This window comes from Zonotrichia leucophrys, chromosome 4A, assembly GCF_028769735.1.
Source record: "Zonotrichia leucophrys gambelii isolate GWCS_2022_RI chromosome 4A, RI_Zleu_2.0, whole genome shotgun sequence".
NCBI classification, from domain to species: domain Eukaryota; kingdom Metazoa; phylum Chordata; class Aves; order Passeriformes; family Passerellidae; genus Zonotrichia; species Zonotrichia leucophrys.
In genome coordinates this window covers 8,800,600-8,821,697 of record NC_088174.1, presented here as the reverse complement: position 1 = coordinate 8,821,697, position 21,098 = coordinate 8,800,600, and the positions used below count along the sequence as shown (strand labels likewise).

Genomic DNA, 21,098 nt, shown 5'->3' with positions numbered 1-21,098 from the left:
ATCTTATTACAAGGCTCTCATTAATATTACAGCAGCACCTTGAGACCCCAGCCAGCATCACAGCGCACATCCCTTAGTGCTGCATCACCCAGAGATAAATCTCCATCCTACCCCTAAAGGAAATACACATTAACAGACCTTAGCAGAGGAAACAACGGAGTCTGCAGAGAAAGGAGCTTGCTGCAGTCCCAGAACAAGGCAGTGTCCCAGCCCAGAGCCCAGGCTCTGCTCTCCTGCCTGGCCTGACACCAATCCTGCAGCCCAGCCAGGGACCCCAGCCAGCTGCAGTGACACCGTTGCATTCTTACCCAGGTCCATCCTTACAGGAGTCCATCCTGTGTGAGCACTGAGGTTCTCTGCTGCTTCTCAGTGCTTTTACCCAGCTCAGGGGAACAGGAGACCTCACACTTGGAAAAAGAACTGTCAGTCCTACATCAATGTTGATATAACATCTAGACACCAAAAGCTCAATTCTCTACAGCCACAGCAGAGAGATCCTGCTGAACTGGACCAAAGAAATTATTGGAAAGAACAAGAAATCCAAGCCAGTCTTGGTATCTGTCTGTATGCACAGCTCCAGAACCTGGGCACCAGCCCACCAGCAGTGAGCACAAAGTGGCCTGGACTGTGTCACCACATTTAAGAGTAAAATCCTGGGTCCACTGTGAAGTTCTGCTCAACACTCACACTGGTAAAGAGTCTCTCCAGCATCAGGAAACTGCACACAACACCTCTGACAGCAGCAGGATAATGAAGACCTGACACAGCAGCCAAGGACTTTCCCAGGAAATTTGGGTTTTAAGAGTCACTTCAATTCCAAACCACTGATTTTTATGTCATTCTAATGAGATGAATGGCTACTAGCTGACTGGGGAACTGGAAGAGAGTGTTGTCTTCATTTTTCTATTTGGAAAACACAGCAAACCTTAGAGACACCTCCTCAAATCTGCCTCAGCAGCTTAAACATCTACCAAGCTCCAGCACATCAGCTCATCCACACTTTTCCTTCTGATTCCACTGACTCTGACATGATATCTGTATCTATTTCCCCCTATATAAGCAGATAGGCCCTGTTCCATACAACCTGGAGTTCCTGCTGCTGTGATTGATACAAATCCTCTCATGTCCCACAGGAATGTGGCCTCCTTCTGACAAAACCATCTATTTTGTCTTTTATTTTAATCGGTTTCCTGCCAGCTGGGGTCTGTATCCATCTGATCAAGTGAACTATGTCCTCAATCAACCCTTCTTGATTTTTTCCTCTCTATTTTTAAAAGCAACGGCCCAAGATCATGAAAGCAGTAAAAAATATTGCATTTTCTCAACTTTTAGCTAATTCCTGACGAGAAAAACATTTCTATAGCAACTTATAGACAAAGCCCTTTGAATTAAAAATAATTTATTAATGCAGAGAAACTGGCAATGCTGCTGATCTCAGGTTGTAGGCACCTTTGTTTGAGCAAGTCAGAAAACTGAGGTGCATAATCCAGGACCAGAGTCTGAGAAAGGCTGTGTTGAGCACACCTATCTGCTGAATTTGACCCAGGAAACTCACACTCATCCTGCTGCACTAATGACTGAGGAGCCCCTCAGCTCTCCGGCACACACAGGCAGGCTGGGAGTGACACACATCACTTCACCTGGCCCACAGCAGAACAGCCAGCTCTGAGCAAGGAATGATAGATACAGCCACCCCAAACTCTGGGGACAAGGCAGGAATGGCACAGCCACTCCAAACTCTGGGAACAAGGCAGGAATGGCACAGCCACCCCAAACTCTGGGAACAAGGCAGGAATGGCACAGCCACTCCAAACTCTGGGGACAAGGCAGGGATGGCACAGCCACCCCAATCTCTGGGAACAAGGCAAGAATGGCACAGCCACCCCAATCTCTGGGAACAAGTCAGAGGGCAATCAATGGCACAGACCAAATTACTGACATGTTAAGAGGGATTGTTTATTAGATCCAGAGATTAGATTTTATCAGTATGCTCCACTCCAGTGAAGAAGATTTTCCTTCTGCCCACCTCGGTTCTACATTGAACTCTGCAAGGAGCCTTCTGTGCAGAGGCATCCGTTCTGCCTGTGTACAACATTCATGGATGGCACTGGGACCTGGCATCAGACAGCAAACCAATCCTTGCACCCCAGGCTTCTAAACAAACTTTTAAACCAGTGGCTGACAGCCAGCATTTTAAGAAAATCCTGCAGCACCCAATAAATAAATAGACTTCCATTACTCTTGTGTTCCTGATTCTGCCTCAGGTTCACTACAAAGTAACTTGCAGCTCAATAAATTTTGACATGTTTTCATGTTATAAAAACAAAGACAAAAACTTATTTATTCACTTTTTACCTCATACATCCCAAATCAATAATTGCATCTATTGATCGATGACAAATTCAAAACTTTAATTTACATTGAGCACCATAACCTAATAAGATGGCAACAACTGAATTTGTTGAAATCGATTTTCGTTTCCAACAGAAAATCTTCAGGCCTGTAGCATAATAAGATGCAGTACATGGAGCAGTTAATTACCAGTGAGTATCACAAAAAGCTAAAATTAAATTTCTTTTTGAATATTGAAAGAAAATGCTGAGTCTCCAAGGCTGACACTTAAGAAAAAGAAATTTCTTGTACCTCTTCCACATGTTCAGTCACGTAACATTAATCAACCCTTTGTAAAATAAATAAGTAAAATTATTTCAGAGATATGTATGTATAAGCAGCCATAAATTAATGCTGACACACTTAGGGCATTTTAGTTTGGCTTTTTTTTAATTACAGTGACATAGTTTTAATTTTCCAGGATTCAGCCTTTTTGCTCCCCATTTCTAATGTTGGATGAGGAGCCTGCTGTGAGAGCAGGGCTTGCACAGGGATGGGACACTGTGCCAAGACACCCCATCTGTTAGTCTGGACAGCTTTCTAAGGAGCCATGAAAACGTGAAAATACCCATGATAACTGACCCAGCAGGATTTGAAATAAGCCCTAGAAGCAAAGGCTTAGTCCCAGCTAAGAGCACATCACACACCTGTGCAAATTCCTGCTCCTGACTTCACCCCCCTTCCATCCCAACACCAGTCAGGACTTAAAGCAGTTTATAACAACAACTGGCAACCTCTTGTCTTGCTATCTCCACACAGCAAAGCTATCTGGAAGAACTGTAGCTCTTGGAGTGAATCCAAAAATTGTTTAGGCTGCTACTGTGGACCAGCTAAGGTGGAACCTCACATCTTTTCCCAGTTCCTCCATCCTGGTCTAGGTGCCTCACCTGAAAAAGAGTGAGGTCTGTCAAAAGTTCACTGTGGAACAGACAGAACTGCTACCAGCCAAAACCAGAGAAACTGGTCCTCCAGTCTGTCCTTTTTTTTTTTAGGTTATCCTGAGAAAAAAGAACTGAGCAGTCATTTAGGGCATGCACCTCCCCAAGCACAGTATCTAGCAAGGCTACTAGTGATCAAGTGCAACAAAATTCATGGCTCCTACCACTGTGTCAGCTGGACTTAAGCTCCAAAGTATTTCATTTTAGGAACACACCAGAGGGATGAAAGAAAAGGGAACCAGCAATACACTTTAATATAGGATCAACATACATTGTGTAACACTGTACTGAGACAACGCAGGCAAGGCTGTCACAAAAACATAGGCACTGCTAGTATAGTTTTAGATTACAAAAAAATATAATTTGAAAGCAGATGTGGAACAGCCACAGACCTCCTTACATTCAGCCACCATGGCCTGAAGGGTATGGGAGGCACAAGAGCAACAAAACCAAATCAAACTATCCTGAAAGTATCCAAGTAACAGACCCTTGTGTACCAGAATGACCAGAAGACATCAGGTTTATATTAACTTTTATTTCCATGTATGTACAACTTAAGAAACAAATCCCAGATTGGAAAAGTTCAGAAGTCATCTTGAACAACACAACACTGACATACCTTTGAGGCAGCAAATATTACTCCTATTAAGGCTCTCATGAACAGATGGATACCATGCATATGCAATTAAAGAGTACATTACATTTCAAAATATGCAAACTAAGTTCAACTTTAAGTCTTTCAGAAAAAGAACATATCAAACATTAGAACTATGAGCCACAAACATATTTACATACATGCTTGGAGTATGTGTGAACCAGATAAAATTAAGTAAAATGTAACAATTGTCAACCTCTCTTTAGTCAGATCAGAACTACAGTTGGTGATCAATCCCTTCCAGCAGCACAAGTGCCAATGTGTGCACCAACCTCAGCATTTTGCACTTATATAAACTGGTACTGACTGCAAAACTCCACCTTTTTTCAACCTGTGCTTTGGCATTTATTTCTCCTCACTGAAAGTACTTAATCCCCCCACTGAGCAGGAGGCATGCACAGAGTGCCTGTAACACAGCAGCACCTGCAGGCACTGCACAACAAAGTTACTTCCATTGATGCCAAACTTGCTTCTATATATCCTTCATATAGCTACAAAGCTACAAATATATATGAAGAATATATAAAAGCAAAAATCAGTTTGGCAACACCATCAGGCACTTGGATTCTGATTAATTTCTGTATACTCCTTGCTCATCATTTCAAAGAGTGATAGCTGCTTTTTTTAAAACCCTAACCAGCATTAGCACTAAATCAAACAGCAATGCTAATCTACAAGAAAAACATTTCTTACTTAATATTTTAGTATAGTAACACCACTTGTGCAAACCAGCATCTAAAGATGGTCTAATATTACCAGCAAGAAGACAGTTCATTTCTTCTCTGTGTCATTGTAACAAATCAAAATCAAATACAATCAAGGTGGCTAGCAGCATTGGTTTTTTGGTGTCATCACTAACATAAATCAAAAGTAAAAGGACTAATAAGTTGGAAATGATGAATATGTGAAAAGAAAACCACCACAATTGCTGTGACCTCTCCCAGGATGTTACGTGCACTGCTGGGGAGTCAAAGGTGCTAGGTGACTTTCTTCAAGCCTGATGTTTACACAATCAAATTTTACTTGTCCACTGAAAAAGAACTAAATTAGCTTTCAAAATGTTTTATCTCACAGCATTTTTGGCAACTCTAAAATTGCCTAAAGGCTCAAACTTTTCAGAAGTTTTCTGTCACATTACATTCAGCACTTACTAATTTCTTGCAAACACTATTCCTCGCCTAAGAAAATAGCAGTTCAAAGTAGAAAGATTCTTTCATTTCTGTCACCTAATTTTGAGTCACAGCAGCATATAATTTAAGATACTGCTAGGCACACACTCTGTGGGTATTGGCAACTGGAAGAATGAAAAAGGGAAGAGAAAGATCCATTTTCCTTTAATCCCGACCAGCAGCTGTTAGCAATTTTCTTTAGTTATCACTGTAGGACATGATGGATGGGAAGGCTCAATCTGCAAGGAACTGGTGTATAGTGTCCAAATGCTCTCAAGGACTGTTGTTCAACAGCACATTCAGTTTAACTGGGGACTGCAAGAGGTAACAGATAGCTCCTGGGAGAATCTATCATTCTTCAGAGAAGCTGTCTGATCAAGGGGTAACACCTGAAAGAACCATTGCATGATCTTTTGCTGTATGGTTTGTGCATCAAGTCATTGAGAAGAAAGAACATTAACTCAAGTGGTAACTCAAACCAAAAAATCTGCATAAAACAACATGTTGAGATATTACCATTTTAAGACTTCCCATACACTTTGCAACACAGAGAAACTGGATACACAAAAACATGCAAGTCAAACAAAGCTAATCTACAATAAACAAAACCAGAATACACTTATTTCAAGACTTAAAACATTAAAATATTCATCCAATGCTAAATAGAAGCAATAGAATAAACTCTAGACCTAGCCATGTAATTCCATAAACATTTCAATTGGCTCTTTCAGCCTTTATTCCCCATCTCTTTTAACTTGTTTTTATCATTTCAGGCCACAAACTTAGTAAATGGCACATGAGCCAAAATTCAGATGCAAATAAGGCATCTTCCTCTCTCTATGAATAGCAATGTCCCAGGATTTGTGGTTATATATGCATATAGCTGCACAGCCTTTTTCCATAATTCCATGGGATGTCCTCCTCCCAAGGACAGAGCAGGATGTTAACTGCTCCAACAGCACATTCTGAGGAGGGATGCTTCTTCCTGAGCACACCTATCCCACCTGGGCTGCACACTCATTGAAGAGCATGCTCTGACTCCTGAGTCCCATCTCCTGCCTGCAAGTTGTGCCCCATCATTATCAGATGCACCTCTCAACTCACCAGATGAAGTTCAACAGACAAATACCAAGTTTTACAAATATAAACCCAGTGGAATAAAGAATGTGGTCCCTGGACAAAAGCTACATTCCAAAATACAGAATCTAATCTTTTGAATTAACTTTTGAAATGCTCAACCAATCATCACAGCCATTTTGCCCCAAACCTTTAACAGACACTAAGAAAAAAGCTGGAAATACCTCATCAAACTTAGAGATACTAATCCCAGAAAACTTCAAAGACATACCAATATATTTTAAATGACATAGAAGAATATGGGCAAAGCTCAAGAACTTTATAAAGTCCTATGTTTTACAAACACAGAAGAAGGTAGCCAATGCAAAGCACAAAATACAAAGAGTAAAGAGGTTTCTTTATCTAAAAACACCTCAAACCACTGAAGGAAGCAAACTGCACTAGAAGAAGTTTACAAGTTGTCTTCAAGGGAAGTACCATGTAAAGCACACTGCATTAATCTAGACCTGACATTATGAGGGCATGTCTCACTGTAGCAAGGTCTGTACTCAACACCAGATCAGAGACAGAACATTAAAGTAAAACATAGATGTCACAGCCACTGTTCTACTGATCTGGGAAAAGCAGACTCCAAAGTGAGCAGGAACTGTGAACCTGCTTAATAAAGGCCATTCTTGCAAAGTCAAAAAATCATACATCCAACACTTTCATCCCTTCATTAAAATAGAAATACTAAAAAGGAGCACTCCATAACATATCCCCATTGCTTCTGACTGACATGTTGAATAAAAGGTAAAAGAAGAACTTCAGCAGAGATAATTAGAGCAACGAAGATCTTTCAGCACAGGGCAGCAGAGCTGAGGAGCCTACCAACCAGAGAGTGAACTATTTTGTTTGCTGCTGAAACAACCAGAAGCTGTGAGCTGACTCCTTCCTTTTATGAGGCATAGAAAAGTTTTCATCTAGAGGCCATTGTGAGAAACACCTCACCCTGTGTTTAAACAAGTAGCCCAGCAGAAATCACTGATAAAGAAAAACAAAAAGTGTGTATTTGCTGGGTTTCCTTCTGAATATTTCAGAGAAAATGTCCTTTTAATGCAGAGAGCAAACAAGGATGTCAGTCTAATTAGATTTTGTTCTGTCATGCTCCTGATCCTGTCCAAGTACTCCTCTGAAAAAAATCTGATTGATGATGAAGGCACAATTATACAAACCTTAACATTCTCTCTAAATGCAGCTATGCAAAAAAGGGAGAGAGGATAGGGAAAACAAAGGTGAAGTATATTTCTCTTCAAATAATTAAGTCAGTTTATTTTCCAACAGCCATATAAATTTAAAATATGAAACAACAATAATACAGCTATAGAATCTAGGTTTTTTTCAAAGCAGCAGCATATAAAACATATAAAAGCTAAAACCTCAGCACAAGCTTCAAAAAACCAAGGACTGAGTGAATTTTGCCAAAGACATGAAACTCACAAAATACAGTACACAAAAATACTGGAATGCATAAGATATAAAGCTACACATTTTAGGTAAAGAAAGGCATTGTAAAGGATACAAAATCTGCAAAATTAAAGCATGGGACTTGGGGAAGAGTACCATGAATACAAAGAAGTTGGCAATTAATACACATAGATGGAGTGAAGAAAGTGGCAGTTTCATATTTAGCATATTCAGTTTTCAGGTTCACGACTTCACTTTCTTAGCATCTTTTTTTCCAGAGTTCTCAGCAGCCAAATCTGCTTTTCTCTTCTGTGACTAAAGAGAAAAAAATAAATATAAATTTTATAAGATGGTGGCATTACAAACAAAAAACTTAAATACATAGCTAATTATTCAGGAGGGAATGTACAACCCCAATGCATTCTAGATTTCAGTTCACTTTTGTAGGATATAATGGAAAGGCAAACATTAATCCCTGACATAGACAATTAACTCTCCTACCCTTTTTATATCCTTAAAATCATTACATGGTCTCAGTGGTGCAGGCACCACACATAGCCAGAATTGGATAAAAAGATCAGGACCTTGACTTACACACAATTCTGTTCTAAAGATGACAACCCTTCAAAATAAAAGAAGCACTTTCATTTCTTCTTCCAGCAAATACTGTGTAGGGGAGGGAAAAGTCTCAGAGAAGAAACTGAAGCAACATGTGATGTACATAAGTAGGCAGAAAGTAGGCAGGGCAGCTTTCTAAAAAAAGTCCTCCTTTGCTACTTAAACAAAAGACTTCTCAAAAAAAAAGCCCTCAAATCCTATGCATTGGGAATACCTACCTAAGCAAATCTAGGAGAGATGTGAACAGACAAATATTTCAGTTTAATCTCTCACCTCATGGTTTCTACTAATGCAATCAGTGCCTACATTTATCTTTTACATTTTTTAAAAATATACAATTGAATTCTACCCCACTGGAAGTAAAGTAAGTGCTGCTAAACATACCGCTGTAACTTTGGCTCCTCTTTTCTTCTTTTCAGCTCTTTCTTTTTCCTCAATTTCCATATTTTCTTTTTCTATTAATGATATGAGAGTATTGCAGCGTCTCTGAAACTCCTAAGGAAAGAGAACACATCAAATTTTTAAGCAAATTATACAACTTCTCTTGCTTACATAACTATGTTCAAAATCCTTTAACTTCAAAGCACTTCCATTTTCCTAAAGTATTCAATAATACTGATCATTAGCTTGGTTACTATTATCTGTCTTTCCCTCAGTGCAACCTTTAGAAACAGGAAAGGATTTACTGTCCTCCTGACAAGGAGTTTTCAGGATTCTGTCTTCCAAACTGACATTCCAAAGACTGATGTGATCTTTCATCTTGGTTAATGAAGCAAATTACAGCCTACCAGCACAGTATGCCAGATTTTAGGAAAGAGGTCTTCAAATATATCTTTAAAGCAGAGAAAAAAGGAAGCAAAGCTATCTTAAGCAACACTTTTCTGTGGCCCACAGCCTAGGGAGGTTTTTTTTGTGAAGAGACACAGTAGAGCTGCAAATTGGCCAAAAATCTATTCAGTCTTAAATTGTAAACTCACCGTTGTGTTTTTATTCAAACAGGATCCTAAATGCTCTAAATGCTTTTAGCATCAGGACTTGCAAGCCATCAGGACTGAATGCCATCAGGTTGTTTACACATTAAGAAGTATTTCCAATACAACTCAAAATATCTGCATTGCAGTTACTAATGGCTGGCTTGCTTAATAGAACTCACTTGACTTGGACAGCTTCTTGTACCCCATTTAAAAGATCTCTTACAAAACACCTAACAGTGCCTATTTTTATTATAATTATTCAGTATATTCTATGTATTATTGAGAACATGATTGCATGGGCTTTTCTTTCAAACTCAAAGCAGGAAGCTCTCTTCTGAGGAAAAAAAATCCCAAAAAATATGTCTCATCTCTGCTAAACTCAGTGAAGACATTTTTAGAACACAGGCTATCCTAGAATTGACTAGAAGCACGTATCTTAACCTACAATGGGTCCATTTGCAATGAAGGGAACAGGTGACCTTTTTGCCCACAAATTAGTCTCTATTTTCTCAGCATCTGTAAGCTGGATATTGCTTCAGCCATCATAGTCCATCATGGATAAGACAGCCTTGGTGCTTTCCTGATCTGAGCCTTCCCAAACAGGCAGGCATGGGACTCACCTTTCAGACATTCAAACCCTCCAGCTTAACCAGTTTTTAAGTTCTACAGTTTCCACAGATTCTGCTCCAAAGGATGCTCCATGGCCTTGGGCAAAAGCCATGCAGTTCAGAATGGACACAGAGAATCCTACCACCACTTGAATTCTTTTTATCAGACACACAGACATAAAAATCCTCAGGACATTTTTCTTTACAAGTCCCCTCCAGAAATGTTCCAGTGTCCTGCTTGTAGCTTCACCAACAGAGTGAATCTCTCTCTGTTATTACAGTACTCACCAGAGTAGTGTAATAAGTCACTTTTATCAGATCCCTGTAGCAACAACCCCACACTCTCAAGTAAAGGTTAAATCATGAATTGGGGTGCCATGTTTGTGCCCTGTATGTGACAGTCCTTCTGGAGCTAAAATACTCTCACTTCAATCATTAAACGCCCTCAAATTCTACCCAAACAACAAGGTTTAGATAAAAAAAGCAACAACTCAGAGCAAACTTGAGTTCAAGCCATCCCAATATACACTGCAACCCCGAACAGAACAACAGAGAGCTTCTGTCCCAAAAAGCAAATAAACAGAGATGAAAAAAGACCAAAACAGAACAATGACTGTCAACATGCCACAAGTATTTTACATCATTTAAATTTGTGAATATTGCACTCAGACTTAGGAGCTGAGGTAAAGAGTGATGACAAGCTGCTTCACCATCATAATCTGGATTTTTTCTAGCATATGAGAAATGGGATTGTGTTAAACTCAAAACAAGCAACTAATCTGAAAGGACTAAGAAATAACCTTGATCCACCTGCCTAAAGCACTCAAAGATCCTCCTCCTCTTTCCTGGGGACAAATGCTTGCATAAATATATATATTTATAAAGTGTTCAGGTTCATGGTTAGACTTTCCAGATGGAAAGTCTACTGCTCCAAAGCATCTGCTGTGGACAGAGGATGGACTCAAAAACAATTTTCTCTGGAGAATCACAGAATCAGTTGACAGCAAGATGTGACATGCACACAGGTTTCTTGTACATCTATCATGAAAAATAATCTGAATGATAAATCCTGCACTAAGCTATTGAAATTTCAATAGGGACTGCTGCATTCCATTTTAGTACTACAAAAATGCACTTATTTAAAATGCCTTGCACTTTCAGAGATGACTTTGTATTCTGTGTGGCTTGATACTTTTTTCTTTGGGATGGAAAGAGAGAAGATACACTTGGTTCACCCCCTCACAGCTCTAAAGACCTGGATTGCAATAAATAAGATGGGAGCAGTGAACCATTGCCTTCTGCATGACTGGAGGCAGAGATGCTGACTTGGGAGCAAAGGCAGCCCTCAGCTCTGTCCACAGGCCTGGGCATTCCTGTATTTACCAAGAAGTCATTTCTCTTATGCTGGGGAGTGTTTGCAGAAAGCTAAAAGAGAATATCCATAATTTATGACTTCAGAGAACAGATACATGCTTCACTACTGCCATGATATTTTGCATTCTTCCTGCATGGACAATTTTTTTTAAAAAACAAACAAACAAATCTGTGCTCAATACTGAAAGCAAAAAAAAAATTGCAATCTTAGGCGCTCATGGTATCTTTAAGAATTTACATTTTGGGTAAACCATTTGATTTTGAAATAATTTAATGAAGCAGGATTTGCTTTTCGAAATCTTCAGGAGAACAAACAGAAACAGTAAGATGGAAGATAAATTAGCTATTTTTGTGGAATTCAAGAGACATCTAGTGGTTAGAACACAGAGCTTTCACAAAGAGCCTGTTAAACCCTTTTCTGAATTATGCTGCCCTTTTTATCTTGTTTCATATGAGTTTAAATGATCACATGTGAATTTCAGCATTTCAGGAAGCCTTCTCCACTTTCACTTATTTACTCCTCTATAAATATTTGTATTTATACTTCATTCATTGTTATTATCATGTGATTTTCCAGCACATTTCTTCACCAAAAAAAATAAAACCACCAAACTAGTGCAAAATGGACCCACAGAAATTACAACCTCCACAAATCTCAGGACATTAGAATATATCAGCTATATTACTCAAATGTACAGAGCATGGTAATTCAGAACATTTCAGAAAATTAAATGCACATTGAAAGTGAAAGATGGTTTTAAGTTTGTATTTCCATAATCTTTTTCAACCATGTAGTAGCAGAAAAACTAAAATTATTAAGGGACAGAGTTTTAAAAGGAAACCTAAGCCAAGAGATTCACTATATTCCCAGTGTCTCAGTTTCAGCATTAAGACACCACAGAACATATTTCTACACTTGAGCACATGATTTCTATCCCCTTTAAAAAAAGGGTATACTGAACATAAGGATTTGCAAGACTTAAATTGAATATTTAACTCTACCCCTGACAACCATATATCAACTAATATTAAACACTGAGCTACATTTTTAATTTATAGTACCCATTTCTGTGATTTATTTAAAGGGATTCCTGCACAGACAACTTAAAGAAACTTCTTAATGTGCTAAATACTGCAGGCTTCTCTCTTTATATTCATAATGTTAAAATGCATTATTTCTTCAAAAAGACATTTTAGTAAGAAACACTTGAAATTCTTTTCAATGAAGGGCTAACTGCTGCACTAACCAGAAACACTTCAATTGCTGAAATATCAAGTAAAGAGTGTATTGCATAATTATAAGTAGTGCTGGGAAAAGCAAATATACCCACCTGTTCAAATACATATTTTAAATATTTTATTTTATGTTTTATTTATTCTTAGTACAGCACCCAGAACTCTGAAAGAACATTCTTTCAGACAAACAAATCCTGAGGTCAGGAAATGAAGACAAACAACAAGTAGAAGGAATTGAGCAAAAATTTTGGGGCAAATCCAACAGTTTTTTTCCTCACTGAAAGAGTCCCATACTCTGATGTTGGTACCTACATACCTTAATATTTGCAACCACCAAAGCTTCTGTTACTGTTATCAATTCCTGCTTAATACCTAAATTAAAAATGAATGGCTCTGCTCTAAAATTATGAATGCTAGTCTACTTGCTATTAACCTTGTATTATATTCTCTAAACACAAACAAAATTTTCAGTAAAGTATACCTAAAGAAATGTAAGCACTTCCATGGGATAATCCACATTCACAAACTACAAAGTGCATTTTAAACCTATTGCTGCAATTATTAATATCTGTGTGAATCACTAACTTTCCTCATGCTGTTAGACATTAAATACTGCATTAGAAAAGCTGCTCCCTTCTCCAAGTGTATTATTCAGATGTCTTCCATCTTTAATGTTATGCAACAACTCTAAAAGAGTCATATTTTAAGAGACATTGTTTGGTAAAACACTCAGTTTGCAATAAAAGTAACGAGGATATTTGTAAGTCTAGTCTACCTCTGCCTTAATGCCTTTGGGTAACATGGGACTCAGTCTGGCAGGTTTTCTAATCTGTGCTTCAGTTGTATTGCATTTTTTCTGTACTAAGACAAAAGGTTACTATAAAAAAAACGGAAATGAAAATCACACCTGAAGTTATTCTTTCAGCACTTGTTTCCTAAACAAATTTTATGTGGTGGTGCTTTAAAAAGCACAAGGTGCCTCATGCCATGCCTGGTGCCTGTAAGTGGTACCCACCATGGCAGTTCTGGATTTGATGAACCAGTCGAAGCGGAACTGAGGCGCGTTGCGCACGCACTGCCGCAGCTCCTCGTACACGTTCTCCTTGTCAAAGCCCATCTTGTGTAACATGCAGATCAAAAACCTGTCTTCCTCCTCTGTGTAATTCTTCCCTTTGTTTGTTCCATACTGAATACGCAGCTGATGAAAAGGTGCTTTGTACCTTGCAATCTGAATGCAAAACAAAAGTAAGGATTAATAAACGTACAATGCTACATCAAAGAATCATTACACGATACTGCAGATCGCTGAGAGGTGGTATACTACCTATGCTGCATAAAAAGATAGAACTTTCATCCCAAATTATTCCTTTTCTGAAGGAATTTTTGGAAGAAGTCAGCTGCAGAAAACAAAAAACCTGGAATAATTACTTTGGCATCAAGGGCCTTCTTGATACTGATCCTCCGTTGAATTCTGGCCTCTCCTCGTTCAATCTGAGCCATAATCCTCTCAATGTCCTGTAGCTCATTACAACGCTCCCAGAAAACAGCTAAAAACACAAAACAAAATTGTTGAATATAATATTTTCCTCTGCTCCTTACTGTTAGGATACTCTAGCAAAAAAATTTAGCTTCTGATTCTATTAAATCTTAAACAATGAGCTAATGCTCTCCAGCTTACTGTGCTAGCCAAAAAATAAGCTTGTACTGACTCTTTATTCAGAATCTTTAAAAGTTCACTGTAAGTAAAGGCTTAGTAAAAATTCTAACAAAATTTACATGCAACATAATCAATTGTAAGATAAATTCAGCACTGAAGCTCTTGTGGAGCTCTTCCTTTTTAACGACAGGAAACAACATTGCAAAGTGGATTTTATGAAGGTGTTTAGTAAAATTACATCCAAGGCTGAAAGAGGAAGGAATCTCAAAAGCACTGTGTAAATATAAAAGAGAAAGATACAGTGCACTGGGTAAAATAGCAGAGGTACAACATAAAGAATCACATTGGCACTATAAGGCAAATTCACAATTTCACAAGTCCATGTTGTCAGTGAGAATTAACTATGTCAAATTCTCAGTCTTGACTAAGGAGGGTTAAAGGCAGCTGCAGATGTTAGTTATGTGCTACAAAACCAACCTTTTATAGAATTTAGTCTACTGAAAAAAACCCCAAGTTGCATACTTTAACAAAAATAATTCTTAAATGCATCCAAATTCTCTACCTTGTAATTTTAAAAGAACATGTGGCAAAAATCATGGTAATACTCTGGTATTAGGAAATAAATACATTTCAAAATACCACCAACCTGAGTATTCAATGACCTCCTCAGGTGACTTTCCTTCCACCTCACGGGCAATATTGTCTATGTCATCACGACCATATTTCTCATTAGCTTTAATAAACTGGTTAAAATCTCTTTTATTCCAGTTTGTAAAACCCTGTAAGCAACAAGAGATTAAGAAGGCATTATCAGGTCAGAGGAAAGCATTTTCCAAAACTGTGATTTATTTATGTACCATTTGCTCCTCTGCAATATCACATAATCACAGTGGCTAATGGTCCTTCAGGATTTCCATAGACTTGTGTTATCCAGGCTCGTTACTGAACCTATAACTAAACAGTTATTTTTGGGCATGACTCCACATGCATTAGTAACAGCTTTTTATCCTTTCTTTTTAAAGTTTTTGTGATACTTCTCCAAAGAAACAAGCTCAGTGACAGCTGCACTCCTGCAGATACAAGCACCACACTTCAGAGCAGTACAAGGTGCAGCAATGCCTGTGTCATCACAAGTTCTTAGAGCAGTGCAAGAGCTCCTACTTCAGACATTTACAAACCTGGAACCAGGCAAACAGCTGAATGAAAGCATAAGTATGTCAAGAAAAGATCTCTAGTCCAAAAAGATGCAATCAAATGGAAACTCTAAAGCACTGTCAAAGAGAGAATTTGTTAGGTACCAAAGAAATCAATCCAAAACTGAACAAGCGAGATGCAATGCACAAAAATATTATCCAAGAAAGAGACATTACAATTTCAAGACATGGAAAGCAGAAAATGACAAGAACAAACAAGACATTCACATGCCTGGGTAATAATATGTAGTGCACAAAGTTTCTTTCATCACAGAAATGTATCTACAAGGAACTTTGTCAGTTCAGCTAAATAAGCTCAGTCCACAATTAGCATGTCCAGAGTGAGTCTAACATACACAATACAACTATTTATTTTTAATCATTAACAGCAGTACTGATATGCATATCAGCACCAGCTAAAATATTTCCTCTGCTATACATAAGTGAAATTAATAGTGAAATTGTGACTTTGGAATTTTCTTCCAAAGTACACCAATTCCCAATTCTTCTATAGAAAATTTTCTGAATCAAGAAGTCCTGTTACTTTGAACACACCTTTGTCTTTAACAATCAGCTTTTAATAAGCCCAGTCAGCAGGATAATCTGCCAAAAGGTCAAGAAACTACTCAGTGACAGAAATTCAGTCCCAGTATAAAAAGAACATGCCTAACAACTTGACTGGGACAAAAATTAATGATTGTGACATGCCTTAGACACCTGCATAAATACCATGTATGTTGACATAGGGTTGTCCTGATTCAAACCCTTTTTGATTTAAAATCAACACAGAAGCTTTATGCATATACAAGGAACCCACTGATTGGATTTCTGCACATATTGCTGGATAGTGCACCTACTATCCAAGCTGTTGCCTCAGAAATGTTCAAGGACTTTCAAGGAAACAGTAGATGACTAAGATGTAAACTTGTTCAAGGACAGGAAAGGTCCCTCAAAGCAAAACCAATCAAAATCATTCCATGTTCTATGCTTTCTTCTTTCAGTAACATCAGCATAGCTTTCCTGCATTACTTCTATTCCATACTAGCAAAAACATATGATGAAATACTTCAGCTGATTTTATTTTACCTGTGTTAGAAGCTTTTCTTTCTCTTCACTTTCCTCAGTATTCAGAGGCATGGACTCATCTATCTTCTTTTGTTCCTCCTTTTGTACCTGAGCTGCATTTGGAAGGTCAGGATTCCTGGGGACCTAAAATCAGGGGTTTCAAAAAGCAGTAGTGCAGCAATGTTATTTCAAAGACTGCATTTTAAAAGCACTCATCTGCACAAAATGTGTTCTACCTAGATTCAGATCTTGTTGCTTAAACCCCTTCTCCCAAAAATAGAACTGGCTTTAAGTTCTAAGTTCGTTATGCCCTGAACCCACCACTCCTGCACACAATGACCTCAGGGTACTGTGAGAGGCTGAGCTGCCACAGCTCACTGATTCCAGGGGTACTTTTCACCTGCTTTCCCACATTCACTGGTTTACAATGCTTTATAACTACAGTGAAACACTAAGTTCTGCCAGGTTTACTGTAAAGCCATGCACACTGCCCAAGTAAGGACCAGACACAACCTGATGTAAACAAGAACCAGCAACATTTTATCTGTCCCTCTCCACACTGATCAATTTAATATTTGTGACCTTGGAACTGTACTCCAATATCACTGCACACAACAGCAAACAAGCCAGAAACAGTATCCAGTAAGGGTTTAGTAGACCTTACTTATTCCTGCAGCAAAAGGCAGTGGAAGTTAAGAAGTGTTAAGCTAGTTTTAATATATAAGAAATCTTCTTGACTTTACTGGTTTAAATTAAGACTGACACATAAAGCTTGGTCTCTGCCTATTGGTTACCTTCTCATACTGTTCATGGCTGTTTTCAGTATTTATTATAAACTCTCTTCAGATTGGAAGTTATACTTCCATTTCAAAGCTAAACAAATTTAATTATATTTATCACTTTCCCCACCAGTAAACAGTCATACTAACCTTTTAAGATAAAAACTATTCATGTTCAACATTTCCAGGTTGACAGGTTTCCATAACTGGTCTGAAACACCTCTTTTCACATTCATATTGTCAACACTAGCAACTCTCTCATCATTCTTTGTTGGAGCACTAATTGAATAAATTCTTTACCTAAACTAACTGCATACTCATCTTAATTCTATCCTGACATCCCCATGAAATTCTTTTGGCTGTAAACAGGATTCTAAAAAAACTTTCTGCTTTTTCTTAAAAAACACATTTTACTAATATTAATTCTACTCTCACCAATTTTCTATCTGTTGATTTGTATGACAATTTTATGTCCTCCAACACATTTTTTAGATTATATTTTTTTCTTGCTGCAACCTGTCAGAAAACTGGAGGCTTTTTAAAGACATGTCTGGCTGGAAGTAGAGAATCCATTTGGTTTACTCAATCAATACTGGTCCAAGTGAGGAATCTGTTCACCGCTTGTCCAGTAATGTCAGCAGGGAAAAGAGAGAAATTCAGCTAAGGCACAGGATGAAAAAAAATTAGGGGAAAAATCTAGAAATCTGTCTGGTTTCCTTTTTGTAGAAGTAATATAATCAGACTTCTCCACACCTTTAAACTTTTTATATCCCACCCAAATCCAAGGAAAACTGATGTAATTTTAATTACCTTCATATCAACACTAAGATATACAAAGAAAACCATCATACGTGGGAAGGTGATTTTATATTAGCCAAATTATTCTCACCTTAGACCACATGTCACACCTTTGGTTTTGAGAATATGAAGCATGAGAACTATTTTTCCTTTTTCTACTCTATGTTATCATTAGGAATCCACCACAAAACACAAAGCTACACAGATACAGAATTTTTTGTGAAGGAAAGAACAACAGATTATCTTTTCTGCTCCTCAGTAGAACAGAAACAGAAGAATAGATGCTTTAAGCCATTTCTTTCACAATAACTTGACAAGTCAAGACTGCAACAAATTTACAAAATGGAATGCAAATACATTTCACTGATCTGAAAAGAAAAAAATGCATTACCTTATATCCTATAGTTTTACGGTAATACAGAATTTCTTTTTCCAGAAGTTCAAATAACCGTGGTGGGAAAAACTGAAAATCTTGAATATTTGGTTGTTTTGGAGGTCGTGGAGCCTTAAAAAATACACAGATAAATCAACATTATAGAAGCTTAACTTTTCTATAAGTAAACTACCAAAACTCAGCAGCAGTGGCAACCAGGGGTAGAGCCAGGGATGCAGCATGGGAGAGGAGGAGCAAAAGAACCACATAAAACCCTTCCACACTTTCCACCTCCTTACCTTTGGGACTTTTGGTTCACTGACACGTAGGGCCTCTCTGAAATAAGCATCCACTGCATAATTGGCTTTGCGTTCCCTTTTTGGAGGCTCAATCCATTCCATCATGCTCAGCTACAGAACAGAACAAAAAGCTACTCAAGGAACTGTTTGCTTCCCTAAAGTCACAAGAATAATGACTAATATGGCACTACAAACAGGAATGTATTTCTGCACAGCAAATCTAATGATTGTGCTCAGTAATTTGGATACTACAATAGAGCTCAAAAATCAGCTAGAAATTATAGCTGATTATAACAAATATTTAAGCACTTAAAAGATAATACACAAGTAAGGCAGTGCAGTGGCAAGAAGAGATTCTTTTACAGTATTCTAAGTATTCCAGACCCTGAGTAGGGTAATGATTCCATCTACCAAAAGACAATGGAAGGGCAGAGGACTTGGGCTCTGAATTCTCTAATTTCTTGTGATATGAATAAATTGCTTCTTCTCTAAATATCACAATGAATAACCTCTATAAAGGCTACAACACAGACAAAAAATCCATCAGCAATCAATTAATCTAAAATCCTAATGTTATTTCATACTATGCAGTATTTAACTCACTTCTTGTAATGAAATGATCAACACAAAGAATTTTCTGCCTATATCCACACACTGCACTATATTCTCATCAAAACTTATTTTGCTAAATGTTTTTTTCAAAATCAATAAAAACCTGAGTTAGAAGGGCATTTCATAGTTAACAAGTAAGATTTCACACATCTGATTGCAGGTTAAGGATATCTTCACTATACATCTTGTACAAAACAGAGATGCAAAGGGAACTCTGTGGGACTGAGCAATACCTCTTTGTATGGATGATCCTTCTGTTATTAGCTAAAATCAATGTACAAACTAAAACCTTGTTGGGGGCTAGTTTCTTTCCTTTTGTTCCTTTTTACTGCTGTGGTTTGTTTGCCTTGTTATATATACCAGTACAGAACTGTTATTCCTATCCTCATATCTTTGCCTGAGAGCCCTTAAATTCAAATTACAGTCATTCAGAGGGAAGGGGTTTACATTTTCCATTCCAAGGGAGGCTCCTGCCTTCCTTAGCTGACACTTGTTTTTCAAACTAAGACAAATTTTCACTGCAAAAGCAGAGTCAAGTCCAAGATCCACATAAAAAATTATTACCAGGCCTGTTTTTTCACCTTAGTTATGTGACAGCAAAATAACACTGACTGCAGCAGTATAGCAGCATGCAGCTCATTGGTTTTGTTGCAGAAGGGAAAACATCTGAGCAATGGTATCGGATTTTGCCATAAAAAAATAGTGGGGCTCAAAGTAGTTTAACAAAAATTCAGAATATTAATGCTTGGGCAGAGCCAAGTGAATTTTTCAATAGTTCCTTACTTCTCTAGAATCCTCAATAGTCATAACATTTATAGTATGGCTTTTATGTCTGCACCTTTAAACTGAAGTCTTAAATGCTACAAAAAATTACCTTCTGTTTTTCTCTGTAATCTTCACCTTCAAAGTTGTATAAGCTCATCTCTGTGTCCATAGTGAAATTTCGTAGGGAGCTCTCTCCCATTTTCTGCAATCGTTCATTCATTTCAGCTGTCTAAAATGAGAGGAAGACATTTTTAGGCTCACTCAAGCTATTTAATCTTTTCTGGAAAAAAACAGCTTTCATCATTACTACAACATACTCAATATCTTTTTCTGATTTTAACTTATACTTTCTTCTAAAGAGAGATACCTATTGTCCTTTTCAATTTAGAGCAATTTGACTTCAAGACTCTCCATTAAACTAAATTTATTAGGCTGGGATGTAGTCCTACAACTGTAGAATTTAACTTTAAAATTCAAATTAAATTTATGCCCATCTCCTTGGAGCTGAAATGGCTGTTCATTTTTTCATAGAGCTATCTATTACCTAATGAAGTTCCATAAAGACTTTGTGTCTGTCAGAATTATTTGCATTAAATTTACATTTTTCTAAAAGACCACAAAAGGCAGTGCTTAAGACAGGATGCACACAGCATAAACCTTGAAAATAATTACAATCACTAATTCTACTTCTTCAAAACTTTCATAATATTTAAAATCTGCACAAATAGTAAAGTAATAATAAATTTACATAATCAGACCTCATTCCATTTTGTGCATAGGTATTTTGAATTCCACATGAAAAGTTTCTCTAACCTTCTTTTCACCTCTTTCTAAAATAGTGGTTATATCTTCTTCTGTCAGCTCACTGTCTTTGGAAGCAAACACGTGCGTGGCCCCGTGCCGGATCATCTGCAGCATTTCATCTTTTGCCAGTTTGTTGGACTGCTGGTCTATGAGCCTTCCTACAATCACAAGGAATATGCTGCAAGTTAGAATGTGGGAGTTCTAGTAGGACCATGCAAGTAGTGCATTTTTTTACTTCACTGACAGAACAAGAAAGGAAAAACAGAA

At 37.7% G+C, this 21,098-nt stretch overlaps 1 protein-coding gene across 1 annotated transcript in view; it reads right to left on the bottom strand.

Moving 5' to 3' along the window:
* Nucleotides 1-3,844: 3,844 nt before the first annotated feature.
* Nucleotides 3,845-21,098, bottom strand: part of SMARCA1 (SWI/SNF related, matrix associated, actin dependent regulator of chromatin, subfamily a, member 1) — a 33,065-nt gene continuing 15,811 nt past the window's right edge. The window contains exons 15-24 of the mRNA XM_064713343.1: nt 20,841-20,989; nt 20,137-20,256; nt 18,651-18,761; nt 18,370-18,483; nt 16,423-16,545; nt 14,790-14,922; nt 13,915-14,033; nt 13,502-13,714; nt 8,679-8,789; nt 3,845-7,991 (exon numbers count right to left, since the gene is read on the bottom strand). Coding sequence (XP_064569413.1) covers nt 7,920-7,991; nt 8,679-8,789; nt 13,502-13,714; nt 13,915-14,033; nt 14,790-14,922; nt 16,423-16,545; nt 18,370-18,483; nt 18,651-18,761; nt 20,137-20,256; nt 20,841-20,989 — 1,265 coding nt within the window. The 3' untranslated portion in view covers nt 3,845-7,919. The remainder of the gene's footprint in view (nt 7,992-8,678; nt 8,790-13,501; nt 13,715-13,914; nt 14,034-14,789; nt 14,923-16,422; nt 16,546-18,369; nt 18,484-18,650; nt 18,762-20,136; nt 20,257-20,840; nt 20,990-21,098) is intronic.